Source organism: Lagopus leucura, unplaced genomic scaffold (genome assembly GCF_019238085.1).
Source record: "Lagopus leucura isolate 7727_CA_CO unplaced genomic scaffold, USGS_WTPT01 Super-Scaffold_100012, whole genome shotgun sequence".
Classification (NCBI taxonomy): Eukaryota; Metazoa; Chordata; class Aves; order Galliformes; family Phasianidae; genus Lagopus; species Lagopus leucura.
In genome coordinates, this window is record NW_024962267.1 from 9,220,778 (window position 1) to 9,241,172 (window position 20,395).

The 20,395-nt window shown below is 40.0% G+C and overlaps 1 protein-coding gene across 1 annotated transcript in view; it reads left to right on the forward strand.

Annotated features, from left to right (window-relative positions):
- Positions 1-20,395, forward strand: part of PARD3B (par-3 family cell polarity regulator beta) — a 371,446-nt gene that overhangs the window by 320,478 nt on the left and 30,573 nt on the right. Inside the window, exon 21 of the mRNA XM_042874585.1 lies at positions 4,103-4,238. Within this exon, the coding sequence (XP_042730519.1) occupies positions 4,103-4,238 (136 nt within the window). The remainder of the gene's footprint in view (positions 1-4,102; positions 4,239-20,395) is intronic.

A 20,395-nucleotide genomic window follows, 5' to 3' on the forward strand; every position in this document is an offset into this window, starting at 1 on the left:
GGAAAACCACTGGAAACAAAATGTTTATTACCTCTTTAAATGTATGTTTATATACAGCTTTAAGTGGTTCATCGCAGTCTGTACATGCAACACTTGTTTTTAATTTTGTGCTATCCAGAGAGCTGCAGTAAGAAGTCATTAATTTAAAAAATGACATTTTCAACCTGAATGATTGAAATCCAGATTAGCTACTCAGAGGGAGAATAGAGAGGAGATTTTATTGTGTACAACCTGAGCCATCTGTATGAAGTGCTGCTGCTGATGTTTTGGTTCTTGGAAAAAAATAACTTGTCGTATTGAGAATACCATCTAGCCCTTCTGAGATGACGGGATGGAATTTCACAGTCTTATTCTATGCAGTGTTAAAGACAGCTTCTCGATACATCTGTGCTCAAGTACAGGTTCCATTTTGTTTTGGGGCACCTGTGCCCTTTCACACAGTGCTCCTTGCAGTCACAGTGGGCAAGGTGAAGCCCACGTCACGACTTGGGCAAATTCAGGTATAAGGCAGAAAAATGAGATTTTTTTTTCACTTTTTTTTTCTTTTCTTTTTTTTAATTAGTATTTCCAGAGAAAAGCCCTTGCAGTATGTGGAAGGGGAAAATGGGGGGTGAGAAGTCTGTGAGTCTGGACTGGGGCTGGGAGCGTGCTGGGACCAGTGGCACCTGTGTGGCTGTGCAGCTCTCTAAAGACTGCATAGTGCAGGGAGCCCTGTCAGGATGGTGAGTTGTGCACTACTGTAGATACCATGAGGGCTGTGATATTTATATCTCCTAAAGGAGGGAGCACTGCATTAAATGTAAAGCTGCCGTAAAAGAAATCTGTCTGCGGAGCTTACTAGGGTGGATAAAAGCTTCAGTAAGTCTCCTTAATATAAATTGACTTTGGTTGGAGTGTTGTTTTTATTTTTCTTCCGTAAGTTCAGGTTGCTGTCACTGTAAGTAGTCATGCATCCTAAACGTTTGAACCGGTATTCATTTGCTGTTTCCCCGTCTGAGAACTGCTATCTGATCAAACCAATATTTTTTAATTATGCATTTACGGGCAGATGGGAGAATAGTTTACAGTCAATGTATGATCTTCTCTGCAAATCTTGGAAAATTGTGTTGTGGTTTGTTTTTTTTTTTAATATTGCCTTATCAGTTTCTTTTTTTTTATTACTGATGACTTCATTCTGTTTGAATTCAATGCTTCAGTTTCTTTGGGGTAAACTAATAGATTATGTATGCGATATTTGCACAGTGCTGATTGAATTCATCTGGTGAGTTCGAATGTGGTTCATATATTCACATAATTGTCAGGAGCCAACTTGAAATTCAGAACTGTTTCATGAGCCATGCACAGGGCATCATATTCATCTCGCATTTCTCAGGAGTGGGTAAAACTTTCATGGTAAGCTAGATATGCAGCTCTTTCAACAGCCAATGTCTTTTGCATTTGTGCTTATAAACGGTGATGGAGAAAAAAATTAGATGTGGCATTTTAACTGTTTCTTGAAAAAATGAAGCTGATGGCCCCTTCTGATCTGCTACTCCCACCATCCTATCAAATTCTGAACTTGCTGGCCAGTTCTGACCAGATTTGACAGATGACTAGATGTTCAAAAGATAGAAAGCGTGTAATCTTCATGAAAATGAGCAGCCTGCTTTGGGGGGGCCCGGATGAATGCCTGTGCTGGGGAGAGGCTTTTCAGTGTGAACTCAGTCCCATCTCTGGACACTGGAGTACTCACAGGGAAATCAGGTTTCACAGAGCTGCTTGTTTGTACAGAGATTATGCTTTTCATGTGGTGCTGTCTTTCATTCAAATGTTACTACTTATGCTCATAATGAGGTTCTGTACTTACTATGTGGTATAGGAGGGGTCACCCATGACAAAGCTGTATATACATATACATGTATACATATAAAATATATATACATATAAATATATATACATGAAAAATCAGCTTGATTTCTATGTTAGATCCATACCTACTTGCTGGCTGGATGAGTCTAAGCAGAGGGAAGTTCACCTATGGGAGATCTGCAGTAAATGGAGCACAAGCTGCTGTTACTGTCTCTCACAATATTTGACATTTTGCTGGAATGAGTCAGTCACGTTCAAATTTCATTTAAAAAAAAAAAACAAAACACAAAAACTTACAGTATTTTCAGTTTACCCAAGTTTACTTAAGCCAAAATACCTGGAGGTAGAAGGGGGGGTGTGACCTTCAGGCCACCGGCCACAGATGCTGATTCCATTTGCAGAGACCTGCAGGGAGCCAGCTCAGCTCATCAAACTGGCCATGTTGTTGAGGATCTCAGCATTTCCTTCTCCTAGCTAAAGCAGCTTTAGGTAATGGTATTGGTAAAGCAACAGGAGCAGCATTGCATTTTGGGCCTTATCTGCGTGCTACCAGCTATAATTAAAGTCTTTATCTATAGTCACAAGGGAAGTCTGGCGATTTCACAGGTATTGTATTGCTCACAGTGGGCCAAGCTTCACTGTTCACAAGTGATATCCCCAATTAGCTAGTCCTTAGTTTGAGTATTTTGCAAACTGGAGATGGTTCTCTGCTATTTGACAACAATTCATGGAAAGAATCATAGGGAAAAGGGAATGTACTGGTGGTTTTTTTCAATACTCCACGATGCTTGTGCAAGCTTTCCGCACTGTCTCAGCAGATGATAAGAAAAATGTCCAATGTTCTGGAAGGGCTCAGTAAGTCAGCCAGAGAAGCTTGAAACCTCAGGGGCTTTGTAGAATAGAGGGGCTGGGTAGCTTGGGATCTGGGGAAGACAAGTAATTTAATCATTTGATTTTTTGTGGAAACACACTGGTGCTGCCAGGAAACACTTCCAGCCCTGCATACTCTGTTGCACTTGCACCCTACATGGGATTCCCCTCCATTCATAATTAGTTTCAAAAGTAATTTATCCACTATTCTAGATTGCTGTTTGCTATTAGAAAATATGTATTATTTAACTGATGGCTTTATGTCTAGTCTTCTCTATGTACTTTCCAAATTCAGTTTGCTATGCAGTACATACAAAAGGCTTACCTAGATTCTGGCCAGCTCTTAGTGGAGTACAGTGTGACAAGATGTTCTGCAGAGCTCAAGTGAATAAGTCTGTACTCTGTAGCTGCTTACAGGTGTGATGAAGCTGAGGTTAAGAGAATGTATGAATACGTGCTGCAACAACAGCAGTGTGAGTTTAAAGTTGCCACAAAGAAATTCTACAATTCCCTCTGAACATCAGTAAATGCTACTGAGCAACGCAGACAGTGTGCTTTCCAGTAGCTAGAGTAGGGCTGGAAATAGGTCTGAGAAGCTTTTAATTTATTCATTTTCATGTGCCTGTATTTTATTTTACTAGAATTCCTAGGGATTTTCAGGATTGTTTTTTAATCCTTCTGATAAGCAACTCCGCTAGCCTTTACCAAGGCAGCTTGCAGTGTTTCCAGCATAGAATTGAGTCTTTGTGAAGTTACTGATTAATTACTACCCTTAAAAAATGGTGTCAAAACTCAGTAGTGTGCTTTCCCATCTCTTTCGCCTCACCTCTGTATTCATGGCTGATGTTTTAGTTCTTACTATAGTTGGCAGCGAGGTTGTTTTTTATGAGATAAAACTTCTTTCTGTGCTTCTCCGTGAGTATTGTCTATTCTTTACCTTGAACAAATGTAATTTTAGGGAAATTCCACATTTTGCATGGGAGCAAAAGGGAACGTTTTCCTGGCAGCTTATCATCATCATTATTATTAAAATATGATAGCCATTTATAGCTGCTCATAGGAATGTTAAAAGTTTCCTTGTGCTCCCCCATCTGTCTGCATCCATCTGTTGTCTCTTGTCTTGTGCTGGGATTGTTAAGTTCTTTGGACAGGGACAGCCTTTTTTAAAAAGGGGGATCAAATTCGCAATTAAGAGTTTTTTAATATGGGAAGGCAAAAATAGGGCTGATGTGAGCCAGCGGGCGCTATGGAAATTAAGAGTCCAATGTTCACAGTCCATTTGTATCAGGTGTGGGCATTGCATGTGCGCTCATGTGGGTATCTGAACATTGTTTTAATTTGTGTAGATATACGAGTTTTATTTAGCATCTTTTATCTTTCTCAGTGGCTGTGCAGGTGGTGGGAATGCTGACCGAATCCAGAAGCTACGGAAGGAGTACCATCAGGCCAGGCGGGAGGGCTTGCCTTTCTATGAGGACGATGAAGGACGAACACAGCTGTCTGATTGCGACCACCGTTGGGTATGTCCACAATATGCTGCACAGGGCTCTTGCATGTTCAGGGTTTGCAGAAGAAACTGATTTATTTGTATTTTCTAGATATCCTGTGTCAGTTTATCATGAATTTGGGGGGCTTACGGAAATGGAGAAATGTTTAATGCCAACTCTTCTACCTCAAGCAAACACTGATAACATGAAAACTTGGCTGAGAATGCTGTGTTTGTTTACTGCCTTTGGTGTAGGTCCGGGCTTCCTCTCTCCTGAGGTCCAAGGTATGCAGTCCTTGCCAAACTTTGTCACATGTGATAGCATCAAGGCTTTTCAGCAGGTGTTTCCGTGGGGTAATGACAGCATTGGAAGAACAGACTCTCACTGTGCTTACCTATGCAAAATGAGAGGGAGGAAGTACAGGCATGTCTACCCTGCCCTTCTTTCTGCTTGCAGGACAATAGCAATCTGGCTGTGATACATTCTCAGTCACTTCCGTAAGGTGAAAAATGGAATAATTTGCTCCTACTCCATCAAAAGATCTTAAAATATTTTACCACTATACTGTTATAGTGGTCAAATGTTACAGGCATACTGTATTCCTGATTACACACGTAGGACTCTCACTACACGAAGACGTGTTATCTACTCATTGCTGAAGTGTAACCTGTGGTAGAACCAGAAATTAAGTCAAGAGTGCTAGATTTTTTAATGTATTAAATAAATGCAACAGCTGTAGTCTATGGGATGACAATTATGGCACTCATGAGCTCCACCTGAACAGATTTCAGAGTTGGACTCTCTTTACAAGTAATTATAATCAACTGGCATTCAAAAATGATACGGTGCAATGTATGCTAAATTTGAAATTTGAGTTAAAAAAGAGGCATGATATATTAAAAATCTTAAAAATCTAAGTACACCTGGGCTTTGAGCTAACATTGTTTTTAATGGTACTCCAAACTATTGGTACAAAATCTGAAATGAAATCTTCAGTGATTGGGATTATAGACAAAGCAATACCTATGTGACACTATAGACTTTATTGCAATCACATAGATAAAGGTCAGAGGGGGCTGTGCTTGCGTAAATCGTTGTCCTTATTTGTCCATTAACCCCACTTCCCTCCCTCCCCAAGGAAAAAATATATATTATTCTGAATCAGTTGCTGAAAAATTCACTTTCAGTGAAGTAATTCTTTTCTTTGAGAGGTTAACTTCAATCTACTGCCTTAGATTGTGTGACCTGAATTTGCCATTCTTCTTCTGAATAGCTTTTGTAAACTGAACTGAGAACCTGGACTGGCCTAGTGGTACCTCTTCAGCAGACTGAGGTTTTTTTACTTCTTATCTGAAACTGATAAAGCTTTATTAATCCTCAGAGAAGGCTGATATTTATGGCCCAGTGTAGTTTCCTAAGATTCATAAAGGTTTCTTCCAGGTAATCCTTTTTAAGCCTTTCCTATTAGGTATAATACCCCAAGATTACTGATTTCCAAAGCCTTACTTTTCCTATGAGGCAAGTTGTCCTTAATCAGAGCAGCTGAAAGGGAGCTTTGAGTATCTCAATCTTGAACTGATTAATAATAGTGGCACCAGGATTGTTTCTTTTCGTCCTTCAAATACAGAATATTTTTAAACACTTTTTGTTGTGAGGAATTGCAGTCTGCTTAAAAATGGGAGTTTACCTCAAGGGCTTTAATGCACTGAAGTTTGTTGCTGCAAGTTTCTCTCGTTGAAGTGGTTTACAAATTTCAAAGACTTCTGGTCTCATCGTTGCAACAATATCATCCATTGATCCTCCCAGCCAGGCTTTCACAGGCAGTCTTTTGGTCTCTATAATACTGTGGCCACAGCTTGTTTTCTTCTGACTCCTGGCTGATATTTCTTCAGTTCTACTCCTACATGTGATTTTACTGTTAAAATACATGTTACATCAATCCATTCAAACAAAAACAAAGGATAAAAATTAGGATCTAAATATTCAAAGTAAAACAAATGTCTCAAAGCATCTTGCTTGGAAAGTCCTCAAGATATTTTGTAAGCAATGTCATGTCACCCGCCTCAGGCTGCTGACCCTGAGAAGCACAGTGTGATACAGACAGAACACCAGCTGATTTTTTCCATCTTTATTCAATCAGTGAAGAAACATGTTGATGACTAATTGCATAATTGTAAATAAAAACTTCAGGACATCAGATCTTTCTTTAAAGAATCAGTAGACAGCTGAAGAGGAGGAATACCTTCTGGTACAGGTTTTTCTTGCTTCACACGGGAGGCAATGTCACCAGGGAAGCTGCAGCTGGAAAGGAGATCCTGGATCTCTGTATATATTTTTAATACTCAATTCGTTCATTCTTTGTTTTTGTCTGTCAATTGTATTACCTAAGCCAGCTTTTCTGTATGATTTCTTTCTAATGTACAGCAGCTGCTGTAATCACTACTCACTATCTCACAAAACATGCAGATAAGTTGGGAAATAACAGAGGATAATTTCAGAAGACGCTATCCTGTCACAAATCAGCAGCCTCAGAAATGGACGCTGGGTCTTGTCCTCCAAAAAAGTATTTGAGAACTCATGGGGCAAATCTCCATCTGATAAAGCTGACGTTGACAAGTGGCCTTTAGCTGACACTGTAATGGGACAGAATTTCTAATAGAAGGGGTATTTCTAACAATCTACTTTTTTTTTTTTTTTTTAAGTGGGATAAATCAAGTTAAACTGCAAAGCTGACTAAAAAGCCAGCATTGTAAGGCAAAATGATCTCATGACAGGCAATTGGGATCCATAAATGTTTAAAAATAAGGTCAAAAATTCATTCTAAATAGGACTGCTATTCTCTCATCATCCATTCTCCCACCATGTATCCATTTTCCAGTCCTCTTCTGTTCCTCTCATCTGTTGCTGGATGAATTTTTTGCTCTCTTGCGCCTTCATTCTGCTCTCCCTTCCCCACAGTCTGTTCTTCTTCTAAGTAACTGAATAATTCAGTTTCGTGTGTCTCCATAAACAGACACGTGTATACAGCGCTGTCTGTGCTATACAGTCAGATCCTTCAAAATTCATTTCCACTTTCTTTGTGCTTTGGTTTGTTGCTGAGTTTTGCATCCTTTGGACTCCTTTGCACCTGCTTCCCCCTCAACCTCTCACCCTCCCCCCCTCCCCCGCCTTGTTTTTCATATTTACAACTAGAAAAACGATGGGCATAGTTTCACAGAGTGGATCACAGGGCTTAAAGTAAACCCCAGCTAGATCTAGTTGACCGAAGGGTAGGGTGAAGGTCAGTGTAAATGCTGTTTGGGAAAAAGGATACCTGTTGTTGTCAGTTGTGAGATTGCCCTAAAATTTTCTGACGCTTAGGATGTCTTTTGGAAAGTAATCACCTGAAGACAGAGTTCAGATGTGTGTACATGTTGATGTCTTAGCAGAACATAAATAGTGAAAGCAATCATGAAAATATTCTATAGAAATCTAATCCTAAATCCATTGGGACTACAGGAAAAAAAGCTTAATATGTCTGTATGTGTATTACTGGATACTGCAGTATCGGTGAAATGCTGAGAGAACTAGAGTAAGCTGCAAAAATGCAGGCAATCTCCCTAGGAGTTGGAGATTCTTTTCATGAAACAGTTTTTTTCAGGGATTTGTAGTCATAGTGTAGTAACAGATCATGAGAAATAGAGAGGAAGATGTCAAGATAAGCTACAAAGTATGCATGTACTCTTCTATTTAAGAACATTTAAATAATGAGGAATTAATCGTGTATTTGAGGATTTAGTTGGATTGTCTTACAGACTTTGTACAAATCCAGTTATTTAACATCAATTCTTTCCTTCAGGGTGGCAGTAAATTCTTGAAATTCTATCCTTATTGTGTACATTCGAGCAGTACGAGTAACACAGGCCACACTGCAAATAATTCTCCACCTGTTAGTGGCCACATCAGCTTCATTGTTCTAAACTACATATTAAGTGGCTCTAAGAGTTGCTTTTTTATTTGCAAATCAGGTTTGTAAGTTGATAAGTAGCCTAAAGATGTAAGAAAATCTGCCTCTGGGTTCTGGCTGTGAACATTTTGATTGAAACAAATCTGTAATGTACTGAGTTTTGTCAGTTCCCAGTTGAGAGTACAAAAGAAGAATTCTGCCTGTCTGTGTATAGGCCAACTACTTTACTGTGGCAGGAAGCCAAGCCTAAGAATCAAACAGAAGAAAAAAAAAAAGAAAAAAGAAAGGAATGTTTAGGACTGTATTATTTTTCCATACTGTGTCAAGGGGTTCTGTGCTTATGTTCAGGATGAATAAGGATTTGTTTGTACTTTTCGTGATCAATTCATTCCGAGTTCAGGATGCTGCATGTCAAATAGGTTGGGTTCCCAAATCACACTAACATTTGTGTTGGATCATGGTTAGAAACCAAAATTCCAATTTCCAAAATAACAACATTCCTGTCTTCTAGTGCAATGGGAGAAGTGATAATTTTATGTACTTTGTGAAACCATATAGCAGAAACTGCTGTGAATCCAAGACTTTGAGCCCACAGACTATTAGTCAGTAAAAACATCAAATTAAAAAAATGAAAGAAAAAAAGAAAGAAAAAGACAATGGCTTAAGATGTAATTGCTTTGAAAATTCTGGATCAGAAGTATTTGAGTATATGTTTTTACAACACATTAATTGACGTGATCTGAAGTGCTTTATGAGGATGCACGATTAGCTCACCAATCAAAAACTTTTTATGGTCTCTACTTAACTCTGTGTGACAAAGGCTTCAGATTGGGTTGTATTCTAAAAAGCTGTTCTTAGGAAGCAGAGATGTTTTGAAATTTGCAGGCTGGATTTGAGGGTGGGTTCTGAGGGAAATTATTTTAGAGAAATCCCTGCCAAACCTCATGTGAAAAATAAACTATTCCAAATGGCACATGCAAGGAGAGCCAAACTCAGCTCCATTAATACTAGTAATAATGAGTGATTCTTATACTTGTTTGGAGTCATTCCTACTTACACAAAGGTTGAATTTGGCATAGTGAAGCTGAACCAGAGGGGAATCTGGGATGCTCTTGCCTTCGTGCTAACACTATGTACACACTCTTGTTTACCAGGGGGAAACAGTTCTGGTGCCATATGTCGTCTTATCAAAGCCCACTGGTACAGTTTATAACCTAGAATATTCTGTGAACTCCAGGCATACATCATGTCATCTTTTCCACAAAGTACCTCACCACGTGGCTGCTTTTTGTCTTATTTAATCACAAGGGGGGGATTCTGAGGACAAAGTCAGAAGTTTTTGTAGAGATAGCAGGAGGAAGCATGAGGAAAGTGGGCAGCCCTGCTGGGTGCACATTTACGCATGCTCTGGTGGTCATGTCCCTCACACCTAGGGGACATTCTTCTGATGTTGCCCAAATTGTGAACTTGGTTGTTGTGGTATCACAGAGACCACAACAGCTGACACAGATCACATTGATACATTGTGAAGAGCCCCAGAGGTTTTCTGTTTTATATGTTTTCCCTAATTTGCCAGTAAGTTTGGGAAGGCAGGAAACAAACCTCTAATTGGTAATTATATTGATGAGGAGAAAAGTAATCCATGCTGTACAGCGTGGTGGACTGCTCTTGTGCACACAGGCAGGACTTGGCTCTGCAGCTTTTATCCTTTAGGGCACAGCTGGATGGGCACAGCAACAGCACATTCAGAGCTAGTCTGCAAACTGGCCTGTGGGCCTATGCAAAGCAGCATTGCAGTTCTAAGCAGCATGACCACTGGGTCTTTGTGATTTGCTTCATTTTTGGCAAGCTTCTGCCAGCATAGGCTTTAACAGTTATTCAGCTACCTGTTAATCCCCACACAGACACGACTGTGTGGCCACTTGCCTTGAACATGTGTGTGCATTGTCAAATCTCAGGCCAGCATCACGTGGCAAAGGCAGAAGAGAATTGAGATTTTAACACCAACACATTGCACTTTGAACCTTCCCTTGTCTTCAGTGAAATGTACTTCTGCATGACAGCTTAGTCCTGACCTCCAGCAAGTCAGTGCCCCACATGCTATAGAATCAAATACAGCTGCTCGTGGGTCTGGCTACAAGGGCCAAAAAATGTAGTTTCCTTTCAAAATTGACCTCCTCTTCCTCAGGCTATTAGTAAGAGACCTGCTTCAATTTCTGGAAGGAGGCCCCGGTTACAACAGCACTGATTTTTCTAAATCATGAGACAAGTTTGTAATGCTATTGAAACTCATGGCTGAAGCTAAGCATGTAGTTAAGGTATTTATTAGATTGGACCTGAAACCAGGCCTCATACTTGACCCTTTTTCTTAGGCATAGGGTGGAGGCTCTGCCTTTCCTACCAGGGATTCAGTGTGTTTTTCACATAGATGCTGACACGGTTGACTTCTTTTTGAGTTCTCACAGTTTAGTCTCCCTGGATTATGTCCTTGTTCAGTATGTTGCTGATTAAAAAGAAATCTCTTCTCTCAAAAATATTGTTGATCCAAAGAGTTGCCTAGTACTGTTGTCCGAGACAGCAACCTGTGGCCAAGAGATGCTGGTCATTGTCCAGGTCTGCCTGCTAGTTTTAACATTCCACTGAAACGTAAGGATTTTGACAAAGAACTGCAAAATTTGACCATTTACCATAATGGAAAGTAGAATGACCTCAGAGAGGGAAACTGCATCAGTTGCCCAGAGTGTGCAGAACAGGATTGAACTTGAAAGAAGCCAGGTCAAGCAATACAACTAGGTCATTGAGGCTGTTACAGGGTACAGATCTTTTTTTTTTTTTTTTTTTTTTTTTTTGTAGTTCAGTGTGTGACAGAAGCCAACTGAAATAATGGACTTTCGATTACTTTTGACTTCTGATTGAAATCTTGCAGTGTACATGTGTAGCACTTCTCATTATTGCAGCATAAGATCTAAGCAGTAGGTCTTGGGTCTTCTTGAGTTTTGTTGGAGTTCCTCACTGCAAAATGCATTAGAAGAACTGCTTGTTAAATTACATCATAGGCACAGTTTCAGCAGCCAAGGTGTCAGTATTCTGGCTATGCTGTTGTCTTTCAGTTAAAAACACTAAAAAGTTCAAGATATCTTCACAGCCAAGGTGTGAAAAGCAATTAGAATATATCACTGGTTGCTGGATATAAGCAATTATCTATGAATATATAAAGGCTCTATTTTTTCTCAGCAAACAGACTACGTTATAATTATTTAAAATGAAAAAGAAAGTCACTGACTCAGACACTGAGAGATTGGGTGGATAACTTTATTAGTTCCCAGTCTAAGGTCTGTAGTGCAGATGTTAATCTAATATCAAGATTGCATTAAAATAAAGTACAAAATATGGGAATGAGAATGCCATTTACCCGGTAAGGCTGATGCTGTACATGAGTTTGGCTTTTCTACTCAGGACCAATTCTTTTAAACTTTTAGCCTTGTCTCTTATTATCAAAGAACACTTGTAAAAAGAAGTGCTAAGTGCTTTTTTCTTTCTCAGTATGGGATCCAGCTGAAACACAGTTTTTCTATTGAATGTGCCGAGTTTTGAGAAGTTCTGAAAAAGATAGAAATTGATTTATTTCATTGTTTGCTTTTTTAAACACCACCTTTAATGTTCTTGGTTATATTAGTAAATTGAATTTGTAAGTAGGAATTTGCAAGTACAAAAATGTGTTTGATGAAATACCTACACTGTGTTTCTTAACCTGGAGGGCTGATTTTGACTTTTTTTGAGACACTTATATAATTCACTATTTATTCAGCTATATTAATTAACTATAAGAATGCAAGAATTATGAATACTGCTGTCTGGTTTTACTACTTTTCAAACAACCTGCTCTGAGTAAAGTGCCATGTCGCCCAATATTAAGTAGAGCCATTCCAGCTGAGTCCTGTATAATTTAAGGTGTTAAGTCTTCTGTAATCCAAATTGTACTGGGTTATCTGCCTTTGGAGGAGCAATATAAGTCCTGTCTTCAAGGGGGTCTGCTGTTCAAGACAGCTGATACGTACATAGTCCAGTGCCCCAGAAAATCATGGATTTCATTAGGTAGTATATTAGATTGAACATGTGTTGTGAATGGATACAACGGAGAAGAAGGGAAAATACTGGTATCTCTTCTCTCTTCTAATACTGGTATCTCACCATCTAGTGAGTAATCCTAAGGTTTTTCTCAGTATGGTCTTTTCATCTGTTTTCTTGATAAGCTGGTAATAATGACTGCCAAAACTACCAGTGTAAGTAATGCGCTGCTGTGTTAGGAAAACCAATTCTGTGCCTGACAAGTAATGGCAGTGGCTCTGAAGGAAAATGGTCGCCTGGAAGGCCAGGATTGGGTGTGTGCTTTGTACCATCAAGTATTTAAAGAAAAGTCATAGCAGAAGACACCTAAACTGAAATTGACTTAGAAGGTGCAAGATGTAACTCAAAACAAGGCAAGCAAAGCATGCTCTGAGGAGACCCAGAAATTACTTGTATTGCATTAAGCATGTCTATATCCCATTGCATTTATAATTTGATGATAACTCCTTCAAGATAAGATAAAAATGTGTAATTTGAAATACATGCTTGTGCTTTCTATGCCTGGTCTGCCATCATCAAAACAAAGTCATTGTGACAATCTAAATTCAATCTTTCCTGTGGAATGATTATAGGGGAATTTAACAAAATGCTATCTGGTGGTACCCACCAGTGAATCAGTATTAACGTTTACATTTGCATATGAAGCTAATTTTCAAAGTATTTCTCTTAATTTGCTAGGAAGATACCTGTCAAGTTAGCAATTAAACTGTAATTTGGTCACTGAGGTGTTTACACGGATTAATAGATCTCTCCCTTCAGCGTATGCTCCTGAGTTAGAAATAATAGCTATACTGCGTAGTAGCATGACCCCACTTGAGTTTCACACACACATGCACAAAATCAAATTCCATCACATTTTAATGCAAATTTTACCTTTGCAAATGATGGCCTGAAAAGAATGAGTTTCCATGGTAACCTTAGGGGAACACATAACCTGTTTATCATAACTTCTCCATGAAACAAGACAGGGGGTGGGGAATATGCTTTGATGTCAGCTGTATTTTTCTGTAGAGAGTGTTCTCCTGTAGCACATGTAGAGAATTTACCAGAATGCTCCCATACTGTCCTAAATAAACTTTCTTCCCTTTCTCAGAAGGAGTTGTATGAAATAACGTAGGAAATAATGTCAACAGGCAGTATTCTCAACTGTTACTGGCCTTTCAGCTCCTGTCTAAACTTTGACGACCAAGTCAACATCGTGAAAGACCAATCGCAGATTAATACTTAAAGCAGATCTCTTCCATCACTTTCTCAGTCCTCGCTTTGCTCCCTGCTTTACGCTTGGCCCTCAAGTTTCTCAGCTGCCTTTCAAAGGCATTTTCAGTTTTTTGCTTTCTTGTTCTTCCACTTCACTGCTGAAAGTGGTGTTTGACAAATGCCTTGAAATATCTCAGCTCCTACATTGTGGGGCTACCTCAGAAAAGAACGTATTGATTACACTTCACGTTCAGCGCTGACTTTCAGAGCTGAGGTGGTGGCTTCTGGAGCTGCCATTAGCGAGGAGCGAGTTTGATGGCTGTGAGCATCTGCAAGGTTGTATTTTTCCTGCAGATGCGTGGTAACTCCTGGCTAAAGGAAAGTATGTCTACAACATTTTTTTGAGGTCATTAGGAGTAAGGAACAGATGTTGAGGTTTTTCAGAATGGTGCTTTGAAGTGCCATTTAGGAGTCAACTGACGAGACTGACCCTATAGGCAGTGATTTTGGGACTGGAACACAGAGGAACCATTGCCCACAGTTACCCATCTGGTATCCATCTGGTACCAGCAAACAACAGACAGTACCAAATCACAGAGAAGCTGTACCAACTGCTAAATTGGTATCAGCAAGCAAAGAAGGTCGCCACCCAACAGCAGTTGCAAGCAGGAGAAACAATGTCTGTAACATTTACAGATTGGTGTCTGAAGATCCGGAGGAACCTGATGCCACAGCATATGGAAAGCAATTCCTCTCTCTAAGCTTGCTTATGCTGATGTTGTTTGCTCAGTATTAATCCAGGTTTGGGACTTTTTTTTTGTTAACCATATTGAATTTGCAGTGTGGAGAGCTTTTGTCATAATGCCACTGAGAGAGCGCCTCTCTTTAGTGGTGTCTGTGTTTAACAGGATTAGGGTGGATTTAATAGCCTGTGCTACAAGCTAACCATTCACATTCTAGCAATACTCTTCCAGAGTGGTGTCAAGTCACAACGGAAGGAGTTGAGGCTAACTTTTAACTCTGTGACCATTCACTCTGCTCTTTCTCTTTGATGTGAACTATTCTTGGGGAAAGGTGTGGTGGGGGGTTATTTCCCAATTTTATTGCCATCTTCCGCTTCTTCCCTTTGTTCATTTTCCCCTTTTCTTCCTTCTTTTCTTCTCTTGAAGCAGTGTGCTGGTTTGTACAGTAGCTAAGTGTTTAGAATGTAATAATACAACAGCAAGAGATTTACTGCCTTTAGGCGCTACCCCTTCTACTCTTGAGGACCTCCAGCAAGGCATGATTTTATAGACAATGAAAGGCTCTTTCTCCCCTGTGAAGCTGCCTGCCTGCAGGAAGCTTTTCACTGTCTATTTCCACTACTTGCTCTGCAATTTAGTTTCATGCCCTGCTATTTCCCCCTTCCCTCCCTCTTTCTGTGCAGGCATACGCATGCACGTACCCCCTGCAAGTGCATTCAGCACCAACAGCAGATGTAGGTAGGTAGGACAAAATGGCATTATCCTTACATGCGTGCTTAAAACCTCAAAAATACCCCCAAATGTTTTCATTTGCCATCCTCAGCATAAGTGGAAGTATTGATCTGTCCCCTGTTTGCTTTCCAGGTTCTGACACTGTCATTTCATTTTCCCTAAAAAGAACACAAGCTTGTATCTGTGCAGCATAGAATGGCGATTACACCCTGGCACCAGTGCCAAGAACTCTGCTGACTTAGCTAGAGAAAGATGCTGAAAGCCCCTGACTTTGAGAGAAAATTCAATTCAATTTACTTTGTACAGTGTCTCTCATGAAGTATTTCAAAATGCCTTATATCGGGAGATAACATAATGAGAAAATGCTTTAGAGAACTGGGTATTCAGATAGCAAGACAAAATGATACACAACAATGAACTGGAGTAAAAGAAAAGATGACTGTCATTTAAAAGCAGTAATCATCTGGATAAGTAGTCTTGTAAACTAATTACAGTGAGAAGAGAAGCAAAGAATGCAAGACTGGGAAGAACATGAAGCAGCTGAGTTTCAAACAGAAGCTGAGGCAGAAGGACCAGTTTCGTTTGGTGCAGGGGGAGGAATGGTGCATAGTATCATAAAACAACTACGAGAGATGCGCTTTAAAAAAATGCATTCGCATGTATGTATTGCGTGTATTGCATCATGAATGTGTCTCAGTGAAAAGTTAAATTATTCTCTCTAGCAGCTGGGAAGAAATTAATTACATTGGCCTGGTTCAGTGGAAGAGCAATTGAAATGCCCCCTTGTAGTTGGAAAGAATCAATGCCTGTACGTGCTGAGGTTTTTTTGTTTTGCTGCTTTCAAGTTTTGTGCTCAGCTCAAGGGCCTCTGTTTGCCTCTGTACTCTGAGAAGAGGCTTGCAAGTGAGGGTGTTGCAAATCTGGTGCTCGTTAAAGACAATTAAGAGGTGGAATTAACCAAAACATATTATCCAACTAATGGAAGAAGAAGCCACCCACAGAGAAGGACACAGGCCAGGAAATGATCTCATTTTGCATGGTCAGAGGAAACCATAGTCCTTCTGCACCAGGGATCAGGGATCACGGAGCTAGGGTTCAGAAAGCAGAATATTATCTCTGTGGGGCTGTGCATTTTTGGCTTTACCTCCATCTTTGCTATTTTCTCTCTAGTTTGTGTTGTGAGATACGGCAAACGCTGAGAGCTTGTTTTCTACTGAGCTAAGGCAACTGCCATGTTTTTAAACTGTTATGGGAACAGCCTGTTTCCCTTTTAAAGTTCCCATCTGTGTTTGTGTTTTCCTCAGTCTATTGCCTTTATAAAGAATTTTCCTCTCTCTCTAATTCTAAGCCATTAGTTTCACCTCCTTGAACAAGGTAGGGCATTAGTGGGGTGAAGTAAATCCTGACATAATCAGCCTTGCTTAATTCCAGTGTTGGAACACTGCTGTCATCAGTGTTCCTGGTGCTCATCGCACAGGGAGAAGGGATGACTGTAAATGTGTGTGTGTATGTGTGTAAGATATAGAGGGAGAAGGAGAACATTTAATTGCCTAACAGTCTAACTGACCAAGTGCTGTTCAGGCTTCATGCAACTGATTTTCTAAGCGAAAATGTTCAAAACTGCTCGCCATGCAACTGATTTTCTAAGCGAAAATGTTCAAAACTGCTCGCCAGCAAAGCTAAGATCATCAGTAACTCTGCAGCATGCATCTGTGTTTCTTATTGGGAAGAAGAAGGATGGTTTGATTACTATCACTTTTTTCTTTAGACAAAGTTGTTTTTCTCACCCAGGGGAAATGCATTCTAGCAGCATGAACATAACTATTAATCAACATTTAAGCAATAATCAGTGAATGAAAAATGATGACCAGAAACTGAAAATGTACTTGCATAACTACATTGATGCTTTTCCTTGGAGATCATGCCCTTGCATTTTAACATGAACAATTCTTATAAAATTAGTGCTGATATATTCCAAAAGGTGGTGATTTAAAAAGCCAGCACTTATTTTTCTTGTTAGAAAAGAAGGAAATACTAGGAGTGAGTGATGCACTGAAATCAGCATAAATAATGTTACAGAGCTACTCAACAGTCTCTGAGATAGATCCTCATTTGATGTGAACCAGTAATATCTTATGGGGTTATCTCAGAGATGTAGATGCCTAGGTCATCATCACTGGAATGTTGTGTGTTTGAGTGTGTAAAAACATGTACAGGATACAGAGAGACTGATGTTTTCTCTGTATTTTCATCCAAAAAGGAGATACAGCTACTGGGAGATGCAGGTGTATGTCTGCTTTGGGAATTCCTCCAAGAAGAATCAAATGCTATTGAAATTAAAACAAATCACCGTCATCAGCATTTAGTGTGCTCTCCTGAATCAGGGCCAAGGTATGTGATGGCACCCAGAGCAAACCAAGACCATGAGACTCTGCTTGGACTGCAACTGTACCTCCCTCTATCTCTTGAAGATGCATTTTGACAGTTAGCCACAGTTCTAATGGCATCAAGTGGTGTTTTGGAACAACTTCAACACTAGAACATTGTGTCAAATTCTAAGAAGTGAGTGTATGTAAAGCATGGTAGCAGTGGTAGTGGGAGGACCATTGGACTAGATGATCTTGTAGGTCCTTTCCAACCTTATGATTCTACGTGTTGAAGAGAAAGGAGGCTCAACGCGTCCTGTGACTGAGCCCAGAAAAAGAACTTTAAAAGTCTTTGAAATCACACTTGGGCTATGAACTGGCACCCACATACATTTGTCGGTTCACCTTCTATTTTCTGTTGAGAAAAGAAATATAAATTTAAATTAGTTGCTAGACTACCCAAAACAAACCTTCAAGACCATGGTTTAATGACCTCCAACAACCAAACTCTCAGGATGTCTGTTAAATGGAGAAGGAGCCAAAATGCAAGGTTTCTGCAGCTCTGGGAGGGTGTTGCTTCCTTCCTTAGTCTTTAAAACTGTCGTATGTAGAAATTCAGTATGTACCAGGGAGCTGAAAGTGCATTCTCTCCAGCGGAGGTGCTTTTGAGGGTTCCTGTGGAGCACTGTCTTGGTTTTCCATTGCAGCCTCTTAGTGAGGAAAAGCGCTATAAGACTATCGAAAGGAAGTGCGAAAGATGCCGTCTCACATCCAAACAATAGTAAAGCAGTGTTGATGGGCTCGTATAGCATTAGGCTCTTCTTTGAGGACTGCTTCTGTCATTAAAATCAATGCAACTTAATTAAAGCAAATTATAGATAGATACATCTATAAATAAGATATTAAAGTGTGCTGCTGAATATGATAATTGCTGCATATTTAGCAATCAGCGTGTGTGTTCTGCTTTTGCCAGGAGGGATTTCTTTCAGTGGAATCAATGGAGCTTTATTAAAAACCATCCAAATTAGAGGGAGAAATGATGAGTGTTATAATAACGTAAAATCACTGTTTCAACTTTCATTGCAAAACCAGGAAAGCAAAATACATCCCTCTTTGTGTATGTAAGGAAAACATGAGGAAAATTCTTTTGAATTGTGAACACTGCTAGAATTTTTAATTTTTACCTTTTGATGCAAAACATAAAAAGTCTGGATGGAGGAAAACATGTTTTCTGTGGAAATGCAGGAGGTCTTGAAGGGTGGGATAATTAGGATATCATAGCAGCAAGCAATTAAGAAGACCCCTTGCATCAACTTCATCCATTTCACATGCAGTTTACTGCCATACGTAACTCACCTCTGTTTTAGCAGCTAAATAAAATGTTAGTGTGTCAGATTGTCCTAAATCTTAAATCTAGTGACTGGCAGTCACTAGAGCCAGGCAGATTGTTGAAATGCAAAAAATAAAATGGATGGATTTTCATTCTTCACCTGTGCGTGAAACATTGGGGCTGGGGTGGAGAACAAATCTGCTTTTACCTCTCTGAGTTTTTCTTCAGTTTTCACTTAATTGAAAACAAAAACCAACTGTGTCTCAGCAGAGGGGAGACCTGGAGGTTAAAGGGCACATTCCGTTATACCATGGCTCTTTTTGGCATGCTGAATCTCAACCCATGTGATTAGAAACGCTCACAGACAAAAGAAGAGCTTTGAGAACAGAGGTCAAGCCAGCATCTGAATCAAATCCTTTAACAGATGATCACAAGGCTATTGAAAAATGTGCTAAGCAATCCGGCAGCACTGTGTGCCATGTTTATACACAGAGTTGCAGGCAAAAGGCAGAACTGGGTGGGATTTTCAAAGCACTTGGGTGTTGGTGGAGCACATGCCTTACTCTGCAGGCTTCCTGGGCTGGATCATGTCTTGTAGTGCTTGTCAGTCATGTAAAACACAGCAGTAGTGTCATGCCATTTTTTATGGAGAACCACCATGCACGTGCTCACTGTCGTTCATACCACAACGGCTGTCCAAACCTGGATGCCTTGCTCCATACAGAACGGGCACAGGAAGCTGTTCAGTCCACTGCTGCTTTTAGCCTGGAATATATACTCCAGGTGGAAGGCAATGTGAGGCAGGTGAGAAGAAACAAAATGCAGCATCTCCCAGACAAAAACATGGCCTCTCACATTTTTCTGCATAGTATTCCAGGTAGCCTCAAGCTTTAGAATGAAGTACATCTTTTTCTGCTTATGTTTCTCTTCTGCAGCCCCAGCACTTTCCTATAGGCAACTCCTTGGTTTGTTTCAAGATACCTCCCTATAGGGGTACTCTACTTGTGCAGTATTTGTGCTTATGCACAAATGTTTGAGTGACCTAAGACATTTCTTCTCCGGTTTGATCTACATGTGCATGTCCACTTTTTTTTTTTTTTTTTTCTTCCCTAGGAACTTAACCTTGGGAGAATTAGCAGGTTGCTTTCTGTTTGCTTATCATTTCTGTGCCTTACAAGCCTCCTCTGAAGCACCCTGCAGTTACTGTGTTTGACAAAGGAACAGCTTCACTGACACCTGTACAACTTCGTTTTGTTTTCTCGTTTTCTCTGCAGTTGCTTATTCTTTTGAGTAGGAATGGGAAATTAAGAACCTACAGATTCCTGTCTTGCAAGGAAATTAAGAACCTACAGATTCCTGTCTTGCAACAAGTGTAGATTGCATTTGTCCCGGAGATGAAGGAGCCCCCAGCCTGCTCCCCTGCTTCTCTCCCTGCCAGTCCCCTGCTACTGCCTGTGGATTGAGTTTTGTGAATTGTTTGTTGTTGTTTTTTAATACAGATAGCTTTCCTTTCCTCAATTTAGGCATGCTGCTGCTCTTCTAATTGCGCTGATGGGATGATGGCTGTTTCTGTGTTTATCTCTCCCCCGTTATTTTTGCATATTCATGTTTTGCTTGTTATTTATTTGAGGCCGCTCTGCTCTAAGAGATGATTTCTTCATAATGACGGGGTTTTTTTTTTAAGTTGATGTAGTTAATTTAAAAATACAGATGTGTGTTTCCAATCATTCGTTCTATCGTGCATTACT